The 24,424-nt window shown below is 38.0% G+C and overlaps 1 protein-coding gene across 1 annotated transcript in view; it reads left to right on the forward strand.

Moving 5' to 3' along the window:
• Positions 1-2,279: 2,279 nt before the first annotated feature.
• DALRD3 (DALR anticodon binding domain containing 3) overlaps positions 2,280-24,424 on the forward strand; it is a 1,074,922-nt gene continuing 1,052,777 nt past the window's right edge. Inside the window, exons 1-2 of the mRNA XM_044078747.1 lie at positions 2,280-2,696; positions 21,928-22,232. Of these exons, the coding sequence (XP_043934682.1) occupies positions 2,454-2,696; positions 21,928-22,232 (548 nt within the window). The 5' untranslated portion in view covers positions 2,280-2,453. The remainder of the gene's footprint in view (positions 2,697-21,927; positions 22,233-24,424) is intronic.

Raw genomic sequence — 24,424 nt, forward strand, 5'->3', positions numbered from 1 at the left:
CTTTTAATTTGACCGAGGATTCCTACTGTCCACCCTTAGGAAGCAACTTAACATAAAAATTACTGAAAATTCTTAAAGGACACAGGAGGGTCCTCTGTTATGGATGCATACTTTTACATTAGCCAGCAGTGATAAAGTTTTTTTTTTTTCTAAAAACTGCCCCAGCAATCTGGAATGCAATACAAACAATTTGTATAAATTTGATAATTATCCATCATTCAGACAACTGCTTTAGACACTTAAAAATAATATAAATGCACGTTAAAGGTTGCAGTTAATATCCATTGTCCTTTCTTTGTGGAGTGCATAATGCTGGCTCATGGATTTATCTGTCATTATTTTAATTCAGCACTGGCTCTCATAAGGTACTACTACTTTTTTATTGTAGGGCTTGACTGGATTATGGTGAAACATACAAAGTGCATATATAGTGTGGCAAATGTTTCTGACTGCATTAATGTAGTACACTGACTGTTAATCTTTCACTCCTTTAGATTATGTTCTTGTTAAGCTTTATAATACAACAAAAAAGTTTACATTCTTAGTCTAGCACTGTATTTTACAACAGAAGTATACCACTTTAATGTTTCTTAATAATTTGGGGTGCATTCTTCTAGTTTTGCATGCTACTATTCTATGTACTTAAATGTCATTATAATTAATTAGTATGCTCTGCACTTTATTTGGCATTGCATCACTCTACATATTATGTTACATTTGCATTTGTTTTTAGGCCTGGGTCATTACTGAAAAGCGCCTTTGGAACAGCTCACTCATTCAACAAACAACTAATTAATAAATATTGTGAATATTACTTCCATCCTGCCTATTTGCTCCATTTCATTTAGTCCATATTTCAATGTTTTAGCTGTTTTATTTATTGTAAAAACACAATATTCAAATTTATTAAAATGCTTTTAACCACCTGTATGAACAACCTAATTAGACCTTACCAGCTGGAAAGAAGTTCCCATGTTACTTCTGTGGGGCTGCTAGCAGACTATAGGGAGAATTATTTTACTATAGATAGTGTAACTAAGTTCATATTACACATTACTGCAAAAAAGATTTACAGATTGCAATCCCTGTAATACAGTTCTAAAGGGGGCTAGTGCCCCTCTTCATAACTAGCCAAGTTGGAGGTGTAAGTGGGAGTACCAGCCTCCACTGCAAATGTAATTAATGGAAAATATAGTTTGCCAATGTGATAGGTCAGGGCTGAGTATATGCATCCTGATGCAAGAGCACTTGATTGTAAAAGTCATGCAACTAACTATGCTGGGGTAAGTAGTGTGTGACACAGTGGGGCAATGGGAAGGATTGCCACCTCACAGCAAAAGGTTCTCCAATTTGATTCTTGGCCAGGGTGCCTTCTGTAGTTTATTTGAATTTGACGTTAGCATACCAGGCCTGTCTATAGAGAACTGCTTTTATAAGTTCTTGCAAATTCATATACATTTGTTCAGTAAAGCTGTCTATCCACTTTAGTTCCTGCCTCTCCCTTCTTTTGCATTCAGTTCTTCCCTATATGTGTATTTTCCTTGGAATACTGTCTCTGCATTATGTGGCCAAGTATTTTACTTTCACTATCAGGCCTTCCAGTGCACAGCCTTAATTTATTCACTTAAATGTTGACTGTTTTGAGTTTATTGCATTCCACGGAATTCTTGAAAGTTTTCTTCAACAGCAAAATACAGAAGTGTCCATAGCCTTACTTACATTCCAACTCTGAGCTATACAGTACTGCAAAAAAAGCAATAGCTTTAACTACATGGACCTTTGATGACAATGTGATGTATTTTCCCTTTAAAACCCTAACCAGATTTGCTATAGCTTTTGTTCCAAAAATAACTGGTCTTTTGATTTTAGGGCAGCCAGCAACCACTATCTTCAAAGATATCTTGCATAGCTCTCAACCTTCCAGCTCCAAAATGAGGAACACTAGCCCTCATAATGTGGAACAAATGGACAAAATGTGGAACACATACTAATGGCTTACTAACAACTTTACTTAGGAAGGCCATATGATGGTTAAAACATGCGGGTTTTACTTATAAAGAAGATATTTTAATGAATTAATAGGATTAATTTCTATTTACCATGGATTTCACTTAAAAAAATTCCTAACTGAATGTGTGACAGAGTCTTTCAATGTGGAACATGAACTTTTTAAGACCCCAAATGAGGTACATTTTGAGAGGTACGCGTCAATGAATACTACAGGGTCATACGAGCTAAAACAAAAACAACCCGCTTTTGGGTAGCTGACCTTTAAAATTCGTTTCCCTATACCCTCTAAGTAACCCGCTATACACGGGAACCTACCCAACGATGCTAGTGCGTAAGCAGTGCGCCAAAGCCACGTGTAAAGGAAAATAACACGTTAGGCATTTCTTTCTTGGGGAAGATGGTAAACAGCTAAACGTTTTGTCACAGCTAGTAAACTGACTAAAATGGAAACAGAAGCGCTGACTGTGGTCGACGAAAAGAGACCCAGCACGTATTCCCTGTCTGCGACGGTGGCAGCCTTAAATAAAGCACTTGTGAGGTTACAGCTAGTTCCTATCTCTATACCCGGTTCACAGAAAAGCGTTTCTCCTGCTGTCTGGTTTAAGGAAAACAGCCCCAAAAATTTAAGGACTAGGGACTTTCTAGCTCCCAGTGGAATACTACAAAACCTGTTTTCCAACGGCCAGGTAAGAAATTGACTAAATAATCTTTTAGTTGTCACGTCATACCATTACGAGGAAGTGACGTACTTCCACTTTTTTTGAACGCGTTTCATTAACCATTTGCAGACTCGGGTAGTCGAATTGTAATGACGTTAAAGATTACTTTTTTTTGCAAAAGTTCTGTTTTAAACTGAGAATACAGAACGTTCATGTTGTGTACACGTAGTACAAATTGATGAAATAAGGCTTTTGTGTTTTAGGTCCCTTATGACTTTATTTTCTGCATCTGTTGGGTTCTGTAATTAATTAACACAGCTCTCTTTATTTTTTTTTTTAATTTCCGCCCTTCAGTTACAAGTCAGTAAATTGAAAAACTAGGACAGAACCCCGATTCGTGCTTGCTGATACGGAAATGATAGTGCATTAAGCAACAAGGTGATTTGTAAAAAGTACGGGGCCGGGGCTCCACGGAAAGCCATTGCTTTTCTTATGCACCATCGTTCCTATCAACCCCTTAGAACAAGAAATCTGGACAAAGCCATAAATAAAATTGGGACAAAGGCCCAAAATAGGAGCAATTTTTAAATACTGCTCTTGCATAGCTAGAAAGCTGGTAGAAATTTCATACTTCTCATTACGAGGAACGTACCTCATTTGGGGTCATGTTCCTTGAAGTTCCCTCAAAGTTCCACATTGAAAGACTCTGTCACACATTCAATGTCAGGATTTTTTTTTAAGTGAAATCCATTGTAAATAGAAATTAATCATATTAATCCATTAAAAGATCTAATTTATAAGTGGAAACAGCATTTTTTAATCATCATATGACATTCCTAGTTGAAATTGTTAGTAAGCCATTAGTATGTGTTCCACATTTTGCCCATTTGTTCCACATTATGAGGGCTAGTGTTTCTCATTTTGGACATGGAGGGTTGAGAGCTATGGGTAGAATACAGGTTTTGCATTAGCATGAAGTTATTGAAGACTGAAGTCTGAAACTCAAATGTCTGTCATTGTGTTTGAACTTCAGTCTTTAATGAATTACCATTAATTTGCCGGAAAACCACATTTTTATGAAAAATGGACCAAAATATGAGGTATGTGCATGATTAGAAGTGCTGGGGTTTCCACCCAGTTGAATGGCAATACACTGAGTTTCATTTTAATTTTAACTGTATTTTATGTTTTACTTACTTTTTGTTTACCTGGGTAGTGCACTGATAACTGACTACTTGTAGGCACCGCCCCAGAGAAACACTTCTCAAAGAAAAGTGAAATTGAAAGGCAGTAAGCTGAACATAACAAAAGTGGAATGGAAAGTAACAATATATGCAACACAACTGTAATAGCAGTTAGCAGATGTAGCAACAATCAGAAGAAACATACATTTTATGTGATATATTTCAGGGTTACATCATGATGGCAGTGCAAGAAGTAAGGGCAAAGCCAAAATAGTGGGGGGATGGGGGGACAAAGACCAAATCAGGAACAGATTTTAAATATTGCTCTTGAAAATGTAGACAGTTGATAGAATAATGCACACATAGTCCACACACATGTGTCTTGCAACCACTAACCATAACTAAACATATTAGTTTTGCGACACACACATGTGCCTCTCACCAGGCTGGATAAGGAGAAAGTCACAGTCAGGTGCCATAATCTGCCATATCACACATGCACTCAAGTCTGTCAACAACAGGTACAGTTATGACTCTGTCATAGTCCATGTTGGCGTGAATGACTTGAAATGCACTTCCCTGGACTATATGAAGAGAGACATGATTGAGTTTGCTGAATATGGTGCCCCAGGCAGATATGCCCCTAGCTTTAAGCAGCATTCTATTGTCAGCCAGAGTGATGCCTCAATACAAACAGAAAATGATTGACTTTAACAATTGGCTTAGTTTCTGATGTCATTCCAGAGGGATCCAGTACCTGACAACCTGGGAAGATATGATCGACAGACCACAGTGCTTTGCTAGGGCTCTCACTTGGGCTTCAGGCTTCTGGCGAAGGCCTTTGCCTCCCTCATAGTGCCTATTTTAGGAAGAGTCATGAGGTTGATACTACCAACATAAAAATTTCAACAAAACACAAATTAAAGGTCATGCTGCTAAACTCTAGGAGTCTGAACATGAAACTGCACTCATTGCAAGCATTCTTAACTGTGGAAGATGCTGACATTTGTGCAGTCACAGAAACCTGGTTCAAAGCTGCGGAGAGCACCACAGCCTTACCTGGTTACTCATCCTATCATACATTCAGACCTCAAACTGTGGGCAGAAAAGCCAAAGGAGGTGGAGTTTCAATATATATTAAAGACACACACACCTCCAGGCTGGTCAAACAGTATGACGCACAGGAGACACTCCAGGTGCACTTAACTGTTGACAAGACCCCTATTCAAATCATAGGTAGCTACAGGCCCCCAAATTTGACTCAAGATGCCCACTCCACCTATCTGGACCTTTTTGAATCTATCAAGATTCAACTCTTTACCCTGATCCTGGGTGACTTTAACTACCCAACCATAGATTGGAAAAACTACTCATTCCAGAATACAAATGCTCAGAGATTCCTCAATTTTATCATTTCAAATGCCTTGGAACAGCTAGTCAATACCCCCACAAGAGTTGATAATATCTTGGACTTGGTATTAACCAACATGAGTAACCACTGCAGAACCCTTACAGTATCATCCTCCCTGGTAAGATCTGAACATAAAGCGGTCATTTTTTGAAGTCACCATCTCCCCTGACCCACCTCTAGTGAGGGTCAAACAAAAAAAACCTCTCCAAAGCTGATTACAACCTCCTGACAGATGGTATAAACAGCTTCACAGCCCACTCTCCCTTTGTAGGAACTGGCACCAATGTCCAGATTTACACCAAAGTACTATACGAGCATTTATATAGATGCATGGAATCGGGAATACCTGACAGGACAAAATCATCCTCTGCAAGGATTGGTAAACCTCTCTGGTGGACATCTGCAATAAACTATATAACAAAAGGAAAAAATATTGCTGTCCAGGACCAAGGAAGAGCAGGTGCTAAATTGGAAGCAATTTCTCCTTAGCCTGAGCAAGCAAATAAGAGCACTAGTGAAATCCTCTAAATCCTACTTCAAGACCAAATTGGCCACATCTACTAGAAACAATCATAAGGCCTTCGCATATTTCCACAGTCTCAAAGGAAGCACCCAGATCTGTTCAGAACTGGTAGTCAAGGGCACCACATACACAAATGCTGCAGATATAGCCAACCTGCTGGCTGACAGATTCAATGAAAACTTCACCCCTCTGTCCCCCATCAGTAAATCAGGGCATCCCCAGTACCTGCCCTCCCACCCCTTATTTCTAGGGAACAGGTCATCACTGCCCTCTCAAAGGCAAAAAATACAGCTTCCATGGGACCTGATAACATCCCAGGCTGCATCCTACATGAACTCAGACATGAACTTGCAGCACCATTAGGTACCCTATTCAGCCAAAGCCTGAGTACCGGCTGTGTCACAGCTGAGTGGAGGACAGCCACTGTCATCCCTTTACACAAAGGTGGAGCGTCCACCAATCCGGGAAATTATAGACCCATCAGCCTAACTATCCTGATCTGCAAGGCCATGGAATGGATTATCTTGGACCTCATTAACAGGAAATAGGCAACCTCTAAACACTTGATGTCACACAGTTTGGCTTTGTCAAAGGAAGGTTATGTCTGTTAAATCAGGTCGACTTCTTTGAGACAGTCACCAAAGCCATGGATGAGGGGAAGATGGTGCACACCACCTACCTTGACCTGGCCAAAGCCTTCAGCACTATTCCCCACTCGGGCATAATAGATAAACTCTGTCAAATAGGCATCAATCCATATGTTACCAGATGGGTAGCAAACTGACTCACTGATAGAACCCACCTAATCAAAATATGGGAAGCCACCTCAAGCAGTAGACCTGTAACAAGCAGCATACTCCAGGGATTGGTCTTGCGGCCTCTGTTATTCAGAATATACTTCTCTGAGGTGCAGGCCAAAACTTGTGGGCTTTGGCTGACCAAGTTTGCAGATGACTGCAAGCTGGGCACAGTCATCAATTCCCCAAGTGATGTGGACTTCCTCCAAGAGGGTCTCACCTAAACAAATGACTGGTGCCAGAAACATGGCCTTAAGCTGAATGCCAAAAAATGCATCATCCTCCCCTTTGGGGAAGAGTAACGTCTCCACATATTAATGTCAATAACACTGTCCTAAGCACGCAATCAGTCGTGAGGGAGTTGAGCATTCAGGTTGATAGCAACCTGACTTTTGACCACCATGTTGCTTCCGTTGTACAAAAAACTTTCTACTTGGCCTACCTCATAAGTAAAGGGTATCTTATCCAGGGGCAAGGAGGTCATAACATCCCTGTATTCTTCCCTTATAAGGCCAGTTATTGAGTACAAAACCCCCCCTTCGGCATGTACCTCGCAAAGCACATGCAGCAGCTGGGGAGACCACAGAGGTTCCTCACCAGGAGGATCCAGGGCCTCAAACATCTACCCTACACTGATAGGCTAAAAGCCCTGTCCCTTTACTTAGTTTCATACAGACTCCTCAGAGGTGATCTCTGTCTGGTATACAAAGCAATCTCAGACTCCACCTTGATGGGACTGCTGCATATCTGCAAGTCAAGCTCCACTCGAGTAACCCGCACGCGTGACCTCAACCTAGTCTGTGACGTCAGTAGGACTTGTTGGCGGGACAGATTTGAGTCCCAGAGACTCCTGCATCTGTGGAATAGACTGTCTCTCCACATCAAGCAGAGTACTTCATTATCCATTTTTAAACGCAACCTGGATAACTGAATGGGAGACAGAAAATACACCCCTGGGATTCCACCTGTGTCCCTGCTGGACAGGGGCTTTGGGTGCTGACATGTCTAAACATGGGCTAAACTCTTGGCTAGGCTTATAAGGGCCTCATGGCCATTAGCTTAGTAACATCCTATGATTTTATGAAGTATGAAGTCTTTTGACCAACATCTGTCCATTGTTGTAAGCCCTTCTATATTCCACAGCTTATAAACAAAGGGCTTGTGTCTAGCTCTAAGGATAGCTTATAAACAAAGGGCTTGTGTCTAGCTCTAAGGATGTTATTGTCCCCCTTTACTCAAACCTCTTTAGGCCAGTCATTGAATATAATGCCCTCTTTGGCATGTATCTGTCCAGACACATGCAGCAACTGGAACGTCCACAGAGATACCTTACTAAAGGATACAAGGCCTAAACAACATATCTTACATGAACCAGCTCAAGGCCCTTTCACTGTACTCTGTATCCATCAGACTGCTAAGAGTTGACCTGCATCTGGCTTACAAGACCTATTCAGACCCAGTACTAATGGATTTACTGCACATCAGCAAGCCTTTAATTCTAATGGACAGAGACAGGTCTTAAATGCTTTATCTCATGCATGGGTCACCTCAAATTATCTATGGTATGATCTTGGTTATTCTCATTAGAAGTAATATATAATTATTGAACATGGGATGGATAAGGCCAATCTCTGACCAAATGGGTAGGTTAATTTGAGCACAAAAAGGGAAATTAGCTGGGCTTAAAATGTCCCACAAGGGCAGCTAGCCTAGTACTTCCCTATGAAACTGAAAGGCATGTTGTTATTTGGTGACTTTAGTCCTAACTGATTTGCCAGAAAAACACAAATTTTATGTGGAACAGACCAAAAATATGATATAAAATCTGGACATCTGAAAGGTATGCTGTGGGGAAATGTGTGTTAGGGTAGGGGAGGGTGGGGAAGATAGGGTTATGAGGTGTTAGCTGCAGAGTGAGTAAGGCTAGAGGTTGAGAGGCCCTTGGGTGATGTGGCAAGTACAGTTTGAGTTGGTATGAATGAATTTAAGTTCAGCTGTAAAGGTAGGTAAGATAATTATAGTTTCTTTGTGGGGGGTGTATTCCTATGCTCGAAGCAAGGATGGAGAACAAGTGGTTGGTGCTTGTAGTCTGGTTTGTGGGGGTTGTTTGGGAGAGGAGTCTCAGGTTGTAGTGTGTGTGTGTGTGTGTGTGTGTGTGTGTGTGTGTGTGTGTGTGTGTGTGTGTGTGTGTGTGTGTGTGTGTGTGTGTCTGTGTGTGTGTGTGTGTGTGTGTGTGTGTGTGTGTGTGTGTGTGTGTGTGTGTAGTATAAAGTTTGCATCTACTGGTGAGAACGAGTTAGGTTAGAGAAGTTTGAAACGAGAGTGAGAGTTGTAGCAGGTCTACTGTGTGCTGTACTGGGAGCCAGTTGGCCTTTTTGAGGGCGTGGTAGTGGTGCTTAAAAGATGGTGGGTTTGTGATGAAGCAACAGATTTTGTTTTCAATAGTCTGTAGTGTGGAGGAAGAGTTTTTCTTAGAGGCTGTGGCTATTATGGATAATCCATATTCTCCATATATCCTAATAGTAGTTAACCTTATTATTGTTTCAGGGAATGAAAATGCTTACATTGCACTACTCATAAAATTCCAGCTTGCTCTGTCAAATACTTTCTATGCATCAAAACCCACCAACAGCAGCGGTAGTTTTTTGCATTCTGCTTCCCTCTGGATTATAATTGTTTTATTAATGTTGTGTAATGATTGCCTCCCCTCCACAAATCTGTTTTTAACACCTCTAGTGAATTATCACTTAAGGCATAGGCACATTTATATAAAAAAAAAGAAACCATATTAACATGTTCTCAGTTGCAAGCATTATTCTTTTATAGAATTATCATCAACCAACATTACATAAATTGATAATTCCTGTCCTCCCTTACTTATCCTCACTCCTCCTCCAAAACATTATTCTGCAAGTATTGTTCCAACAATTTCCATTTTTTCTATGTAATGTATTCCTTTCCTTTTATAAAGTTCCAACTTCTTTATTTTATCTCTGTTGCAACATTCAGTATTTCAAATGTAGTTGATTTAAACTTTGATTTCCATTTTCTAGTAACTGCTTTTTTGACAGCTAGAAGAATTAGACTTGACAAGGCCTTACTATGTCTAGGCAATTCAGATCCTGTGTTCCAGCTCAAAAAATAATTTCCTTAGTTAATATTTCTGACAGAGAACTCTGTAGGAAATTTTAAAACTCTGTCAACTCATTACACTCCCAAAACATACATTCCCAGTTACATCTTTGTTCCCCATCACACCTTAAACATTTGCCATCTGCCTGAGATAAAACACCAAGGACTCTGCTTGAGATATAAAAATCCTATGCAAACACTTCCAATCAAAAAGTCCTAAGTCTTCTAGACTTTGTTACATATTTGGGAGCCATACATATGTCATCCCACTGTTTCTTTGCGAACTGCTTGTCCAGTCTCACTTTCTTAGTCTGTTCTAACCTCCTCTGATTGATTATTATCATTATCATGCAGCATTGTTATTTCCTAGTAATTATCCCCCCTTTTTAATAGCAGCTTCTGTTCTCGATTCAATTAAAATGTCTACAAGAGCAGGTCTCCACAAATCCATATTGATCCATATCTGTCAGTTTTGGCAACACCTTTTCATTCTTTTAAGAAGTATAGACATAAATACTCTATAATCATGGTTCAGAATTGCAGTGGGTCTATATGAAGCTTGGTTTTATGGATCTTTACGGTCCTTTGATAATACAGTCACCACAGCTTTCTTCCAAGATGTTGGTGCTTCCACTCCTTTTAAAATACTGTAAACAAAATCTTCCAGATCTTTATCACTTTTTTCCCCTTCTAGCTTCCAGATTTCCACAGAAATACCATCTATTCCTGGAGACTTTCCTGAAGATTGATTATATATCACCGTTTTTATCTTACCTCCTGCTGTCTTAACTGGTGATGTTGAATCAACCTCAACAATTTAAAAATCACCATTTTTATCTCATCTCCTGCTGTCTTAACTGATGTTGTTGAATCAACCTCAACAACCTCTCATCTACTTCTAACCTTGGCATAATTAAATCTTCCATAAGTACTTCCATTTGTGTTCTTTCTTGAGTTCCACATTCTTTATACAAATTTTCATAACATTTCCAAAATATCTGTAATATCTCTACAAGTTTTGTGACAACCCTTTCAACTTTCTGTTGCCAGAGTTGTTGTACTCCAACATTTTCTTGCAAAGCAAAGGTTTTGTGCTCTGGCGCTATTATCAAAAAATAGTTGCTTAATGGCAATCTTTCTAAATTTATACATATCTAGGTGCTCATTTTCTCTTAGCACTGTGCATTTGTGCCTCTTGTTGTTCTGCGACATTCCTCATATTCTGCAGTGCTTTAACTTTTCTCAGCCCCTCTAAGTAATTCCTGTTATTTATTAACAAGGTCTATTTCTCTTTTATTCCTATCTTATGTTTAAAATCCATTTTCATTTTGTCCCATTATAACTAGCTATAACTTCTGAAGATATTTCTATATTCCCTAACAAATCTCAAATAATTTCCACTACCCATTTGTTAAATTCCTCTGTTTTAATGTATAGGCTGAAAAGCACCTGTTTCTCATTTTTACTTCATTACCCTGCATTTGTATCTTAGCTTTTATTGGTGCATGATCTGAAGTAGTTATTTGATGTGCGTTGAAGCTTTCAATTAAATGCAGATGTTCCTGTGAAATATGATGTCTATCTAGTCTAGCCCAATTATTGTACCTTTGGGAATAATATGTAAATTCTGACAGAGATCCTACTTTTGAATTCACATCTTCCATGTCAAATATTTTCATAAGTTTCTTCTGAAACCTAGCCTGTTTTGTTATATTTCCCTTCTAGGTCCCCCAATGCATCCTCAGTATTGCAAATGAAGTTCCAGTCCTCACCTATAAGTAATATTCCCTGCTGAAAGCTGATTATTTCTCCCCAAAATTTCTTTAGCTCCATATCAGTTTTTGCTGGAATATAAATGCATACCAGCATAATCCTCCTTACTTGCAAGTAATCTCTTACTACCACAAATCTACCATTGTTGGCTTTTGTTTTCCTCTTGTTCTCACTGTTGTGGTGCCTCTAGCAATTAGTATAATTATTACACTTTTCTTTTATCCCTGATATTCTGCTGAATATCCAACCTGAAATCCTTTCTTTGTCAAATTCACATGCTTATTTCTTTCCAAATGTGTCTCATGCAGCACTGCTATTTGCACTCTGCATTTCTTAACGTAATTTAATACTCTTTCCTTTTGTCTGTACCTGTAAAGCTATTTACATTCCACCTTTTATACATGAAATTGTTTTGAATGGGTATTTGCAACATTTGAGTTATGCACACACTATTGCTTGGCAGGGTGATTTTTTTATACAGTTGTGTTTTTTAAAACTCCATTTGAGCCACTTCACATTTTTTTAAGACTTTTTGTTTTAATGAAAACCCTCAAGCAAAAAACGAAATACATTTTCAGAATACCCCATCCCCTATTGACTTAGAGCAAACACACAAAATTATGTACATCTTCAAAAAATGAAGTATAATCCTCCAGATAGGAACAATTGCTTCAAATCAACAGCTGCACCTTTAGGCATTTCTTATTATAAAACTAAGGTTACCCATGCTGATGCACATGCTATAGCCTGTGTTCAGCCTTACACTGATTGCTGTCTATTCTTTTCTTATCTCTGTTCCCCTCCCAGATGTGAAAAGAGCTTGTATGCTTTCAAAAAATATTAACTTTTAACTTTAAGAAAAAGTGCACTGGCTGTGTTTAAATAAAACTAAATTGTACACTGTTCTGTTAAATACATTTAAATATTAAGGATGCTACAGATGCTGCTGTCCCTTATTTACTTCAAATAATTTCAAACGTTATTGTTCACCCAACTGCTTGCCATTGTACTTTTAACTTTTGCATAAACAATGCTTAGAGCTATCAAGATTAATTGCTTGCACCCGCAGACAGCTTTCCATTTAAAAGTAGTCAGCAATGAATCTTTGTAAATTTCATTCAGAACAGAATGTACAACTGTATTTAGCTTCAGAATTTTTGGCTCCCACTAAACATTTGCTAATGGCAGCTAATATTAATGTTTTTGCAAATTTAAGAAACTTAGCATTTTTCATGGCTTTCATCATTTTGTCTTAGTTTTCAAATCTTCTTGCTTACAAAAACACTTGTTTCTAGCTTAAGTCGAGTGCATTAATCTAGACATTCACCTTGTAAATGTAAGAGAAAGTATCTTAATTCCACATGTGGTGCAATCAGTGCAGTTTTACACCCCACCCCCTTCCCAGCAGCCCAAGATCACAGCATATTAGCATTAAACCTTTGTCCAGCCTTTTTTTCTGTTGTTTTACTGTAAAGCTTATGTTTATTACAACTAATAAAAGTACTTGTTTGCATTACTTTAATATCTTTGACAGATCCAACGATCACTGAAAATACTTTCCCTACATTTGAAGTACCTCTGACTATACACTACACAAAACTACTTTACTACATATAACATGCAGGTTATATCCTGAAATGTTTTATACAAATACTAATAACAGAAATTGTTTTACTTAACAGTTTCTTTTTTCCCCTTTGTGTCCTTCTAAACATTTATGATATTCTTCTTCTTCTTTCAGGTTTTCTCAGTTAGGGGTCACCACAGCGGATCACCTGTCCTCTCATGATTGGCAGTGGAGTTTTACGGTGTCGAGTTGCCAGCCCAACCTTCCACAGGAGGCACACACATGCACACACTCACACCTAGGGCCAATTTAGAGTGTCCAATCCACCTACAGCATGTCTTTGGGATGTGGGAGGAAACTGGAGCACCCAGAGGAAACCCACGCAACCACAGGGAGGACATGCAGACTCCGCACAGAAGGCACCCCAGCCGAGGATCGAACTGGAGAACCTCTTGCTGTGAGGCGGCAATGCTAACCAATGCACCACCGCTGCTGCCCTTAAACATTTATGATATAATGTGGGGTGTATGCTTTACAGACCACCACAGGTTTAACAAATTCAGCAGAAGTCTAGCCTTCTTTCAGGCACTTTTTCTTGCAAAGCCATATTTTTCAAAAGTGATCGATGCTTTATAGTCCCATGTATTCACTAATTTTAGTGTTGCTGGCCTTTCTGTTCATCTCCATCTTGTAACACCAGACTCTGATTCAAATCCAGAGTAGTCCTGATTCTTTCAGTCGACTTGTATGCTCTTTTCTGTCCCTTAAGCATTTTTCTTTGGGACATTAGAAAATGTTTAACTGGCAAAATATCTATGTGAGCTCTGTTGTCAGAAGAATGAGAAGCAGAGTACTGTTCTGTTTGCTGGCTCACTTTTTTCTGGATAGCTTGTTCTGCATTAATAGATTTCTTTGATCCTTCAGGAAAAATATTCTGAAGATAGCTGGATACGGTAGCTTGAATCTCACATCTGCCTCTCAGCATTCCCTGATTGCTGGGATAAATTTGATTTTTTTCTACCTGGTGTACAGTGAATAATCATTTTCTTCAGTTTTTAATTATTTTCCTTCTGCTATAGTTTTATTATGATCATTTCTTTCTGCTGGTACATTGTCCTATATGGATTGCTTTAAAGCCCCATCTCTATACTCAGTCTCCTGCAGGTTGCTGAGAGGTAGTTTTTGCCTGTCATCCTCAGATCCAGCTCTGATGGACTTTTTGCATGTCCGCAAAATGAACAGCAACAGAATCAGTAGGTTCAAGGATTTAAATTTTGCTTGTGACATAAATAAGACATGCTGGCAAGACAGATATGTGTCTTAGAGGATCCCCATCCTCTGGAGCAGGCTCCCCATCCATGCGAAGCAGAGTCCATGCCTAACAGTATTTAAGTGTAACCTTGACCAATGGGTGGGAAATTGGTAATTCACCTCAGGTCTGGGCTCCATGTCTCTGATAGTTTTGGCATTACTGTCTGCTCGAACATACCCCCACATAACTTCTAGAAACTTCATAACTAACATACCCCATCCTAATAAACGCCAGTGATACATAGGAACACAATTGGGTTAGGTTGCACTGCTAGGCTTATAATAAAGGTCCTGGTGGTCATTAACCTAGTATATACAGTGGATATTAAAAGTTTACACACTGTTAAAGTGCCAGGTTTTTGTGATATAAAAAAATGAGACTACAATAAATCATTTCAAAACTTTTCCCACCTTTAATGTGACGTATAACCTGTATAATTCAATTGAAAAACAAACAAATCTGTTGGGGAAAAATATAAAAAAATAAAAAACGTACAATAAGATGGTTGCATAAGTATGCACACCCTTAAACTAATTCTTTGTTGAAGCACCTTTTGATTTAATTACAACATTCAGTCTTCTTGGGTACACACCTGCCATCAATTAAAGAGATTCTGATTAACCCCAAATAAAGTTCAGCTGTCCTAGTAGGACTTTCCTGACATTTATTCAATTGCCTGCTGCAGCAAAAGCCATGGTTCACAGAGAGCTTACAAAGCATCAAAGGGATCTCATTGTTGAAAGGTATCAGTCAGGAGAAGGGTACAAAAAAATTTCCACAGCATTGGATATACCATGGAACACAATGAAGACAGTCATTGAAAAGTGGAGAAAATATGGGACAACAGTGATGTTGCAAAGAACTGGACGTCCCTCCAAAATTCATGAAAAGACAAGATGAAAACTGGTCAGGGAGGCTGCCAAGAGATCTACAGCAACACTGAAGGAGCTGCAGGAATTTCTGGCAAGTACTGTTTGTGTGCTACATGTAACAACAATTGCCAATATTCTCCATATGTCTGGGCTATGGGGTAGGGTTGCAAGAAGGAAGCCTTTTCTTACACAGAAAAACATCCAGGCCCAGCTAAAATTTGCAAAACAATACATTTTTTCCCCAAAGCATGTGGGAAAATGTGTTATGGTCTGATGAGAACAAGGTTGAACTTTTTGGCCACAATTCCAAAAGGTATGTTTGGAGCAAAAACAACACTTCACATCACCAAAAGAACACCATCCCCACGGTGAAGCATGGTGGTGGTAGTATCGTGCTTTGGGGTTGCTTTTCTTCAGCTGGAACTGGGGCTTTAGTCAAGGTGGAGGGAATTATGAACATTTCCAAATACCAGTCACTTTTGGCCCAAAACCTTCAGGCGTTTGCTAGAAAGCTGAAGACGAAGAGGAATTTCACCTTTCAACATGACAATGACCTCAAGCATACATCCAAATCAACAAAAGAATGGGTTCACCAGAAGAAATTTAAAGTTTTGGAATGGCCCAGCCAGAGCCCAGACCTAAATTCAATAGAAAATCTGTGGGGTGACCTGAAGAGGGCTGTGCACAAGAGATGCTCTCGGAATCTGACAGATGTGAGCGCTTTTGCAAGGAAGAGTGGGCAAATATTGCCAAGTCAAGATTTGCCATGCTAATAGACTCCTACCCAAGAAGGCTGAATTCTGTAATTAAATCAAAAAGTGCTTCAACAAAGTATTAGTTTAAGGGTGTGCACACTTATGCAACCAGCTTATTGTACGTTTTTTATTTTTTATATTTTTTCCCCTAACAGATTTGTTTGTTTTTTGAATTGAATTGTACAGGTTATAGGTCACATTAAAGGTGGGAAAAGTTTTGAAATGATTTATTGTGGCCTCATTTTTTTATATCACAAAAATTAACAGGGGTGTGTACACTTTTTATATCCACTGTACCTATGAACCTGTGATTGCATCTTTACTAATACAAGTCTTGGCTGCTTTCTCATGGCCAGGGCTAGAGTATACATGCTGTGAAATAACCAGTCCAGTTGCTTATTTGTGCTTTCATAAAATTAATACAGTCTGCTCCTTCCAGTGTTTCTTGTTCAGCAGAAAATCTCAGGTTCTTTCTGTGCACGGTGTCTTCTAACTATCCCGTTTTTTGAAATTACTTGTCGTGAGAGGTCTTATACTCAGTCAGCCTTTTCTTCATTTCAAACTCTGATTTTTGCAGTTTTATCAGTTCATCCGAATAACTAGTTAATGCTTCCTTTATTTTTCCAGCCTTTTAGTTGAGCCATTATACTCCTTCAGGGTTTCCTCTGAGTACATCTGATTTATTTTTTCTTCTAGATTACTGGAAGCCATCTCTTGTACCAAAGGTAAAGCTTGGACTACTACTACAGTTGTAGGATTCTTCCCAGTCAGTGTTTTCTCTTTACCTTTTCTGATTGATTTTCTTTCAGGTTCTTTACATTTTTTCTTTGCTGGCATCCAGGCAGTATACTTACCTTCCAGTAACTGAATTTTAGTCATTTGAAAATATCATCTGCTTTTATTTCTCAATTTCTTTTTTTCTTACTGGGAGAACAGAAATTAAGCTGTTGATCAGTGTGCAACCATCTTGGAAGTCTAGGAAATATCAGAGACTGTTAATTACAATGAAATAATTCTTCTTCATTTGGATTTTATTAGAATAATAAATGCATATATTTTCAGAAGGGATGTGTAAGACATAATGTAGCATTTGGTTCTGATGTTAACCTAAATGAACAGTTTGTTAGCCTCTTGTTATGCTCGGGGATGGAAATTTCAGACAGGACTTTGTAATTTATTATGTAATGGTTTGAAATTTGTAGCCATTTCTAAGCTTTCTTTATTAGAAGTGCTGTTGCATTTATAGTTCCTTATTAGAAACCAGCAGCATAAAACACCATTTTTATTATGGTCCTTTGATAATGTGTCCAGTAATACTTGTTTGGTACAATTTATAAAACTAGCTAATTTGTAACAGTCAGAAAATATGTATTCCACCTTTTACTAATAATGCAGTATAATTTTTTATGGTATTGTTGAAAAATAAATTACTGCTGTGGTGGTGCTGCGGTAGCATTGTCGCTTCACAGTAAGACGTTGTCCTGTTCGATTCTCAGCTAATGTGTCTTCTCTGTGGAGACATGCATGAATGGGCGTACCTTCGTTGAAGGTTGTGTGTCAGGGCTGGCAACTCGGCACGTAAAAATCTACTGGCAATCATTAGCGGACTGGAGTTCCGCTGTGGCGACCCCTAACTGGGAAAAGCCGAAAGACACAACATTGTTGAAAAAGAAATTGTTAGATATTAAAAGAGTTGATCTGAGTACAAATTGAAATAAAATTTAACAAATGGGATGCTTTAAAATACACAATAGCTCTGTAATGGTCAAGCCTCCAGATAAGGGAGGGAATATTGTTATTATACATAACAAAATGTATTTGAAAATGTGTTTTAAATTATTGGATAACCAGGATGAATATTAAAAATTGGGTGTAAGTCCATTGCATGAAATAAAAACTAGAAAGGAATCTGCAGTTCAGAATTTTGTACTGAAAGGAATTATCTCTGAGAGGTTAGGAGATGGTTTGATATTAACAAATCCCCATATTTCTTTATTTTATACATTACCTGAAGTTTATAAAAGTATGACAGACCTCCCCCCATCCCCCAGGGAGAGACTATATAGAAAGAATTGGCATAGTTTTAGATATAATCTCAAAACTATATGTAACAGAACTGTCTTCGTAGGTACATAATAGCCAACATTTTTTACAACAAATTAAAGTTGCTTGACAAGAGCATCACGGACTGGCTACTGCTGATGTAAGTAATCTCTTTACTTCTTTGTGAACTGGGATTGACAGCAGTCACGTATTTAAAAAATGAATGCTTAACTTTTTGTTGGCTATCAACTGTTAACTGTTTTTATTACTATGGTGCTTTTTACAGATAAATCTGTGGCATGGCTGTAGATGCTAGATTTGCATCGAGCTTTGCAAATTTGTTTATGAGAAAGTTAAAGGAGCTTTTCCTATATGGAGAGTTTTATTTTTAAAGTAATGTAATGATATATTGATCATTTGTTTTTATTGTCGAAGGTACCTCACATAAATTTGTTGAGTTTACGGGATGTCTTCAGAGTCATAATTTAATTTAAACTTTTTCTTATAATTTGAAAAAAGACAGTTTTTAGTACTTGGATATATTTGTTTATATTCAAGGTAATACGTTGCACTCAACTCTTTTTGGGAAGCTTATCTCAGCTAATACCTTTCCATATGCTGCTAGTGCCCATCCCCTTCACCTTTTAAACTCTCTCTCCCCCATGGGGAGTTACTCAGGGCAATATTTGCTTAGAGAAAGATGAGTTTCATAGAGTTGCCAAAGAAGTAGCACTTAGACTTACAGCAAGGGAATATTCATGTACTCAGTCGATCTCATCCTTAGATAAAATGGAGAATAACATGAACTTGCACCCTAGGCTTAAACCTTTTTAGGATATGGAGGCCACAGTGAGTATAAAGAAGACATTTATATTGTCGCTCATAATTCTCCTTTCGTGGTTGGAGCGGAACACATTTTAAAAATAGCCTAGTACCTAACTATGAACCTATGAACCTATAAAACAGTTTTGGTATATATTGATCTTAGTAGAGATCTTGGATAAAATTAAAGCTGAAAATCTCACGTAGGAATCCTTTGAATATTGTTGATTGTATTGTGCATATGGTCACTGAGAGAAATGATTTACTACTTGAGTAATACAAAAGATGCTGTACTTGTGAAGATAGTAATATTGATTTTTTTGTAAACACATCTCATTTTAAAAGCCTACTCTTAACTGCTACAAAAAAGCATTTTTTAAGATGTAGTACATTGTATATGGGATAGACTATTAGACAAATTAGAAGGATCCACGAACATGTTGGAGATATTAGGAATGCATTACTATCACTTACTAGTCCCTTAGCTTTACAGCTTACTGAAAAACATAACCGTGATACGGATTTTTATTTAAATGCAACTGTATTAAAATAAGATTCTTTTTGCAGTAAAATATTATCTTGTAACACTTTATAGCTGAATGATGTTAATATTTAAGTTATTAATTAAATATTTATTGCAACATATTGTTATGTATAATTTCTTTAGGGCACATTAAACTTGTGGCTTTTTTTAATTTATCATATGATCTGATTGGTTAAATGCTGTTTGTTAACAGTATTTAAAAATCTGATATTGTTTTAATTACTTTAGAACCTTGAATGCATTTTAATAGTGGAACATAGTTATTTGTGGTTTGATTCTTTATTGCCAAGAGTATGTTTTGTATTAAAGGTTTAAGTGATTTAATTTGAAAATTCTTTGATGTAGAATTGTGAAATATATTAATTAATGCTTGGAAGCGGCAATACTGGTGTATCCCTTGTGTGTACCTTTTTGAGTATGGGTGACTTACAATGATTGGCTACTTATACAGGGTTGTTTCTAGACATGTGCCTGTTGCTTGCTGTGATGGGCTTTGCGCCCTCCATCCCTGAACTGGAAGTCAGTTGGTGTTGAAAATGGAAGAATGGATGTGCTAAGCACAGTTTTTCACTGTAGATAACATATTTTTATATTTTTTTGTAAAACAAATCCTGGTTTGACTTGGCAACATCTTAGAAAGGAATATTCCGGGATTGCTGTTAGAAACCTGTTTAAATTTATTTAAATAGATTAAAATTGAAAACCATCAGGGCAGAGGCTTTGCTTGTTCATGCAATTCTGAGAGATTATTCTGTCATGCCTTTGCCTTATAACATTAGACTTAGCAACATCTTAGAAAGGAATATTCCGGGATTGCTGTTAGAAACCTGTTTAAATTTATTTAAATAGATTAAAATTGAAAACCATCAGGACAGAGGCTTTGCTTGTTTATGCAATTCGGAGAGATTCTTCTGTCATGCCTTTGCCTTATAACATTATGTGTGGCAATTGTAAGTGAGAATTTTTTACTAAGGTGAGGAATCTTGGCATTATTCTTGAGACATGACTTACACTTCTGGATCAGGTGTCTGCTGTAATAAAGTCATCTCATTTCCATCTAAGAAACATCTGCAGGATTAAGCACCTTTATTCCACAAAATATTCTCGCGATTGTTTATGCCTTGGTCTCCTCCAGGTTAAACTACAGCAATTTCCTATACCTGCGAATGCCTAATACTGAATTTGACCATTTAAAGTTGGTGCAGAATTCTGCAGCCAGGTTACTGAATGGTGCATCTCATTACCAACACATTACACTTAATTTTGCTTGGCCTTCAGTAGCTCCCGGTCTGATATTTTATCTTCAGGATTTTGGTATTAGTTTGTCTGGCCATTCATGACCCAGGTCTCTGATGTCCGAATGAGCTTATCATGCTATATTGCTATGCATGCGTTTTGCATTCAGCGTTTGAGTAACTGCTAGCAGTTTGAAGAGCAACTCGTGAATTCAGGTTTCTGATCCTTCTGTTACTAGGCCCTGTACTTGTGAAATTCACTACCTCAATGTCCTCATGAATGTTCCACCTTGGCTAATTTCAGACAGGCTTTAAAAACATATAGGTTCATATAGGTATACTAGGCTAACACCCACCAGGGCCTTTTTAAGCCTAGCCATGCATCCCAAACGTATCTGATAAGTTTAGTAACCTTAAGGTTATTCTACTTTGTATATGTACGCTGGGACTTGGTGGTAAAGCATTTACAGGCTGCTTCTGTCCAGTAGAGCCATAGGTGCCAGATCAGGGGTGAATTTCCCATCCACTTGTCCAAATTATGCTTGAACAGGATTAGGGAAGAACTCTTTTTTAACGTGCTTGGAAGTCTGTTCTAAGGAAATGGTATTCTCTGAGACACGTACTTGTCTCTCCAACATGACCTGTTTATGTCACAAACAAGGTTCGAGTTCCTAGGTTGTTTAATTCTGATGCTGTTTCTTTTGCAGATGGTCCACCAGCTCTGGATCCAAGGATGCCTTGCATGCGAGGCATAGATCACCCCTCAATAGTCTGTAGGAAAGTGAGTACAAGGATAGGGCTTTGAGGCAATCACTTAGGGCATATCCTTTTGTGAGGATCCTCTGTAGACATTCCAGTTGTTGCATGTGCCTGGTCGGGCAGTTATAAAAAAGGGGCTTTGTACTCTATGATCAGTATGATGATGGCCAATTACAGTGAAATGATGACTTTCTTGGACATAGATGCCATACCCTTGCTTATAAGTTGTGCAATATAGAATGATTTGTTTACTACCATATGTGCAATATTTAATGATTTCCTTACTTCCATTAGCATATAATGGAATGGAGTGGAGTGAATTTTAATTTTATGTATCACGTTCTGTCCTTTAATTGTTTTGTATAATTTCAGTTTTCTTTATATTGTAATGGTGTTTTTTTAAAAGGCACCTTAATAAACTTGAACTAATTGGGCTGAATAGAATTGCTAAAAAGTTTGCTGTAACATAATTTTTTTTTTCAGGTGTAGCTTTTATTAAACCCGAATATTGTGCTGTGCATTCATATAGGTTCCTGAAGATATTAAAGAAGAAGTGAAAACACTGAAGAGCCAAGGAGTACTACCTTTTCAGAAATGTGTACAAACTGAAGCTGGACTTCAGGTTCAGGTGGAGAGACCCAGGGTATTTTCAGATGTCCTGAGTAATGTACATCTTTATACAAAGGCCACAGACACTATGTTGAGGAGCGATTATAAAGTGATCTTAAACTGTGTTCCACTGCATGGGTGCAGGAACCTGGAGGACCTGTCACTAAGTCATCTTAGAGCCATCCTAGTGACTAGTCATATTTATGAAGTTTTCCAAAAGCAAGGGTTAGTATTTTTATTCCATGTTTATTTAGTTTTTGTGGCAATGAAGGAAAAGTAAATTGTAGGGAATGGCACATGATTCTCAAGTAATAGACTGAACCTGACCAGACTGGTAATGCAGTATTTAATTATAACAGGGATCACCCTGATCACTAGAGCTTCATCTGTAGTGCTAGAGCCATGCATAACATAGATTCAGAGTGAATGTAAGCCTGAAACATCAGCTGGACCTCTTGTTTTTTCATGTAGTGATTCATGTCTGAGCTGTCTCTGTATTATTTAAGGGTTCAGGCACCTAGGCAGCGAGACATTTCCCTGTGATGCATTTGGTTGGGGACACATAGCTGAAGTAACATTCAGCTGTAGAGAAATATAGCTGTTGAAAAATTCCCTGTGGGCAAACAGACACACACTCTGCCATGCCTATGACTTTAATAGCCAAGTACATGACGGCAGAAGAAGTAATGAGTGCTGTGCTCAGTGCAGAGTACATGTTATGTAACTACAACAAGTAGACTTGTGCTACACCATGAAGAAAGTCCTGTATGCTGCTGTAGTCACATTTATGCTCCAGTATGCAGTGTAGGTAATATTCCCTTGACACTGTGAAGGGGGTAGTGGTCCACATACACCAATTATAAAAACACTGTCCATTATCCACTGCATTTTTACTGTCACTGACATGCCCATTGGCCATCCTACTGCTGATGCCTGTCATCCTGCCTGCTGTCTCATGTTACCTTGGAGGCCATGGACATTATTTCCCCCTGTGCATTTGGTTCTTGAAGTTATGGGCATGGCTCCACATTCTTCTCTTTGCCCACTGAGAATTCTCAATAGCCATAGTTCTCTGCAGCTGAATGTCACTTCAGCCATGTGTCTCCAACCAAATGTACCACATGGCAATGTCTTGCTGCCTAGGAGCCTGAGCCCATTATTTAAGTAGTTATATATGTTTTGCTATCAGCTTTAGAGGCTATTTTAATTTCATTTTAAGTAATCTGGGTCAGTTTTACTAGTTTTTGAAATTTTCTTGATTTATTGGATAAAGGACTGATTGGTACCAGTTTGCTGTTCTTTTATGTTGATGTTTTGTCTGTCATCATTTTGAAATCCTTATATGCATGCTTGAACTTCAGTGTTTTTTTTTCTTACATGGGGATGCATTCGTATTTTCAGCTTATGGATATGTTTTTATTTTTCATTTTTGTTTGTCATCTGCAGTTGCATTATACTTCTTATGTAGCTTCCTCTACATAACCTTTGTTATAGCATTTTGACATATTATATTTAACAATTTAAATTTAACATTTAACGATATTCTTTAGCATGCATTAACACTGTATACTGTAGTTTTTACCCTCTTTCACATTGTGCATTTTACTTCCTGCCTTGTTTATTACACACTAAGGCTTCTTATTAAAAGTACGAGATTTATGAGTACAAGTCCTCATTCCTTTGAAAAATAAACTGCAGTTTAAAAGAAACACAATGTGTTTTTCGTATTGATAACTGCTGCAGTAGCTTTAGCTGTATGGGTTATATCCTGCTAAGAATGTAACAGCCCGCTAACTTCAAAAGCTTTAGTGCACTTTCCATGTGCCAGACTGACAAGCAGCTTGAGCTGACTAAAAGACAGGTTTGGGCATGAAGACCTTCAGAGCTGTACTGCCAATGAAGAGTACACTTCTCTGAAGCTTTTTAGGATTGATGGTTGGCTTGTGTTTTTCTTTGCTGGGCAGATAAGTTCCTATTGTGGGGGAAAACTTCCATTTAAGTTTTGTTGATGTTGTATTACTTTCCTATTCAGGAAAGGTATTTTAAAGTTAGGAGTGTTGTTATTTAATGGACTGTCTTGATACTGTAATGTTCTTTTAAACAAAGCACTTGTTTCTTTCTGTCAGTTTAAAAGTGGTGTACACTAACTGAAAATATATTTTCTGTGGAGAAATTGTCTGTTTTTACATTGTGGAGCTACCATAGTGTTTTAAAGTGCTTTTTACTCTTTTTTTTTTTTTTCTATCAAAAAAGTAAATTTTGAGAACTGGTATTTTTAGCTAACTTTTGAGAACTGGTATTTTTAGTTCCACCATTTGCTTCTTGTCTTCCCAGTGAAAGGGACACTGTTTTTAGCTTGACCATGGAACAGTCTACCAGTCCCATGGTCTGTCCTTCCAACCACAAAAAGAAAAAGT

This window comes from Protopterus annectens, chromosome 7.part1 (assembly GCF_019279795.1).
Source record: "Protopterus annectens isolate FY-2018-M chromosome 7.part1, PAN1.0, whole genome shotgun sequence".
NCBI classification, from domain to species: domain Eukaryota; kingdom Metazoa; phylum Chordata; order Ceratodontiformes; family Protopteridae; genus Protopterus; species Protopterus annectens.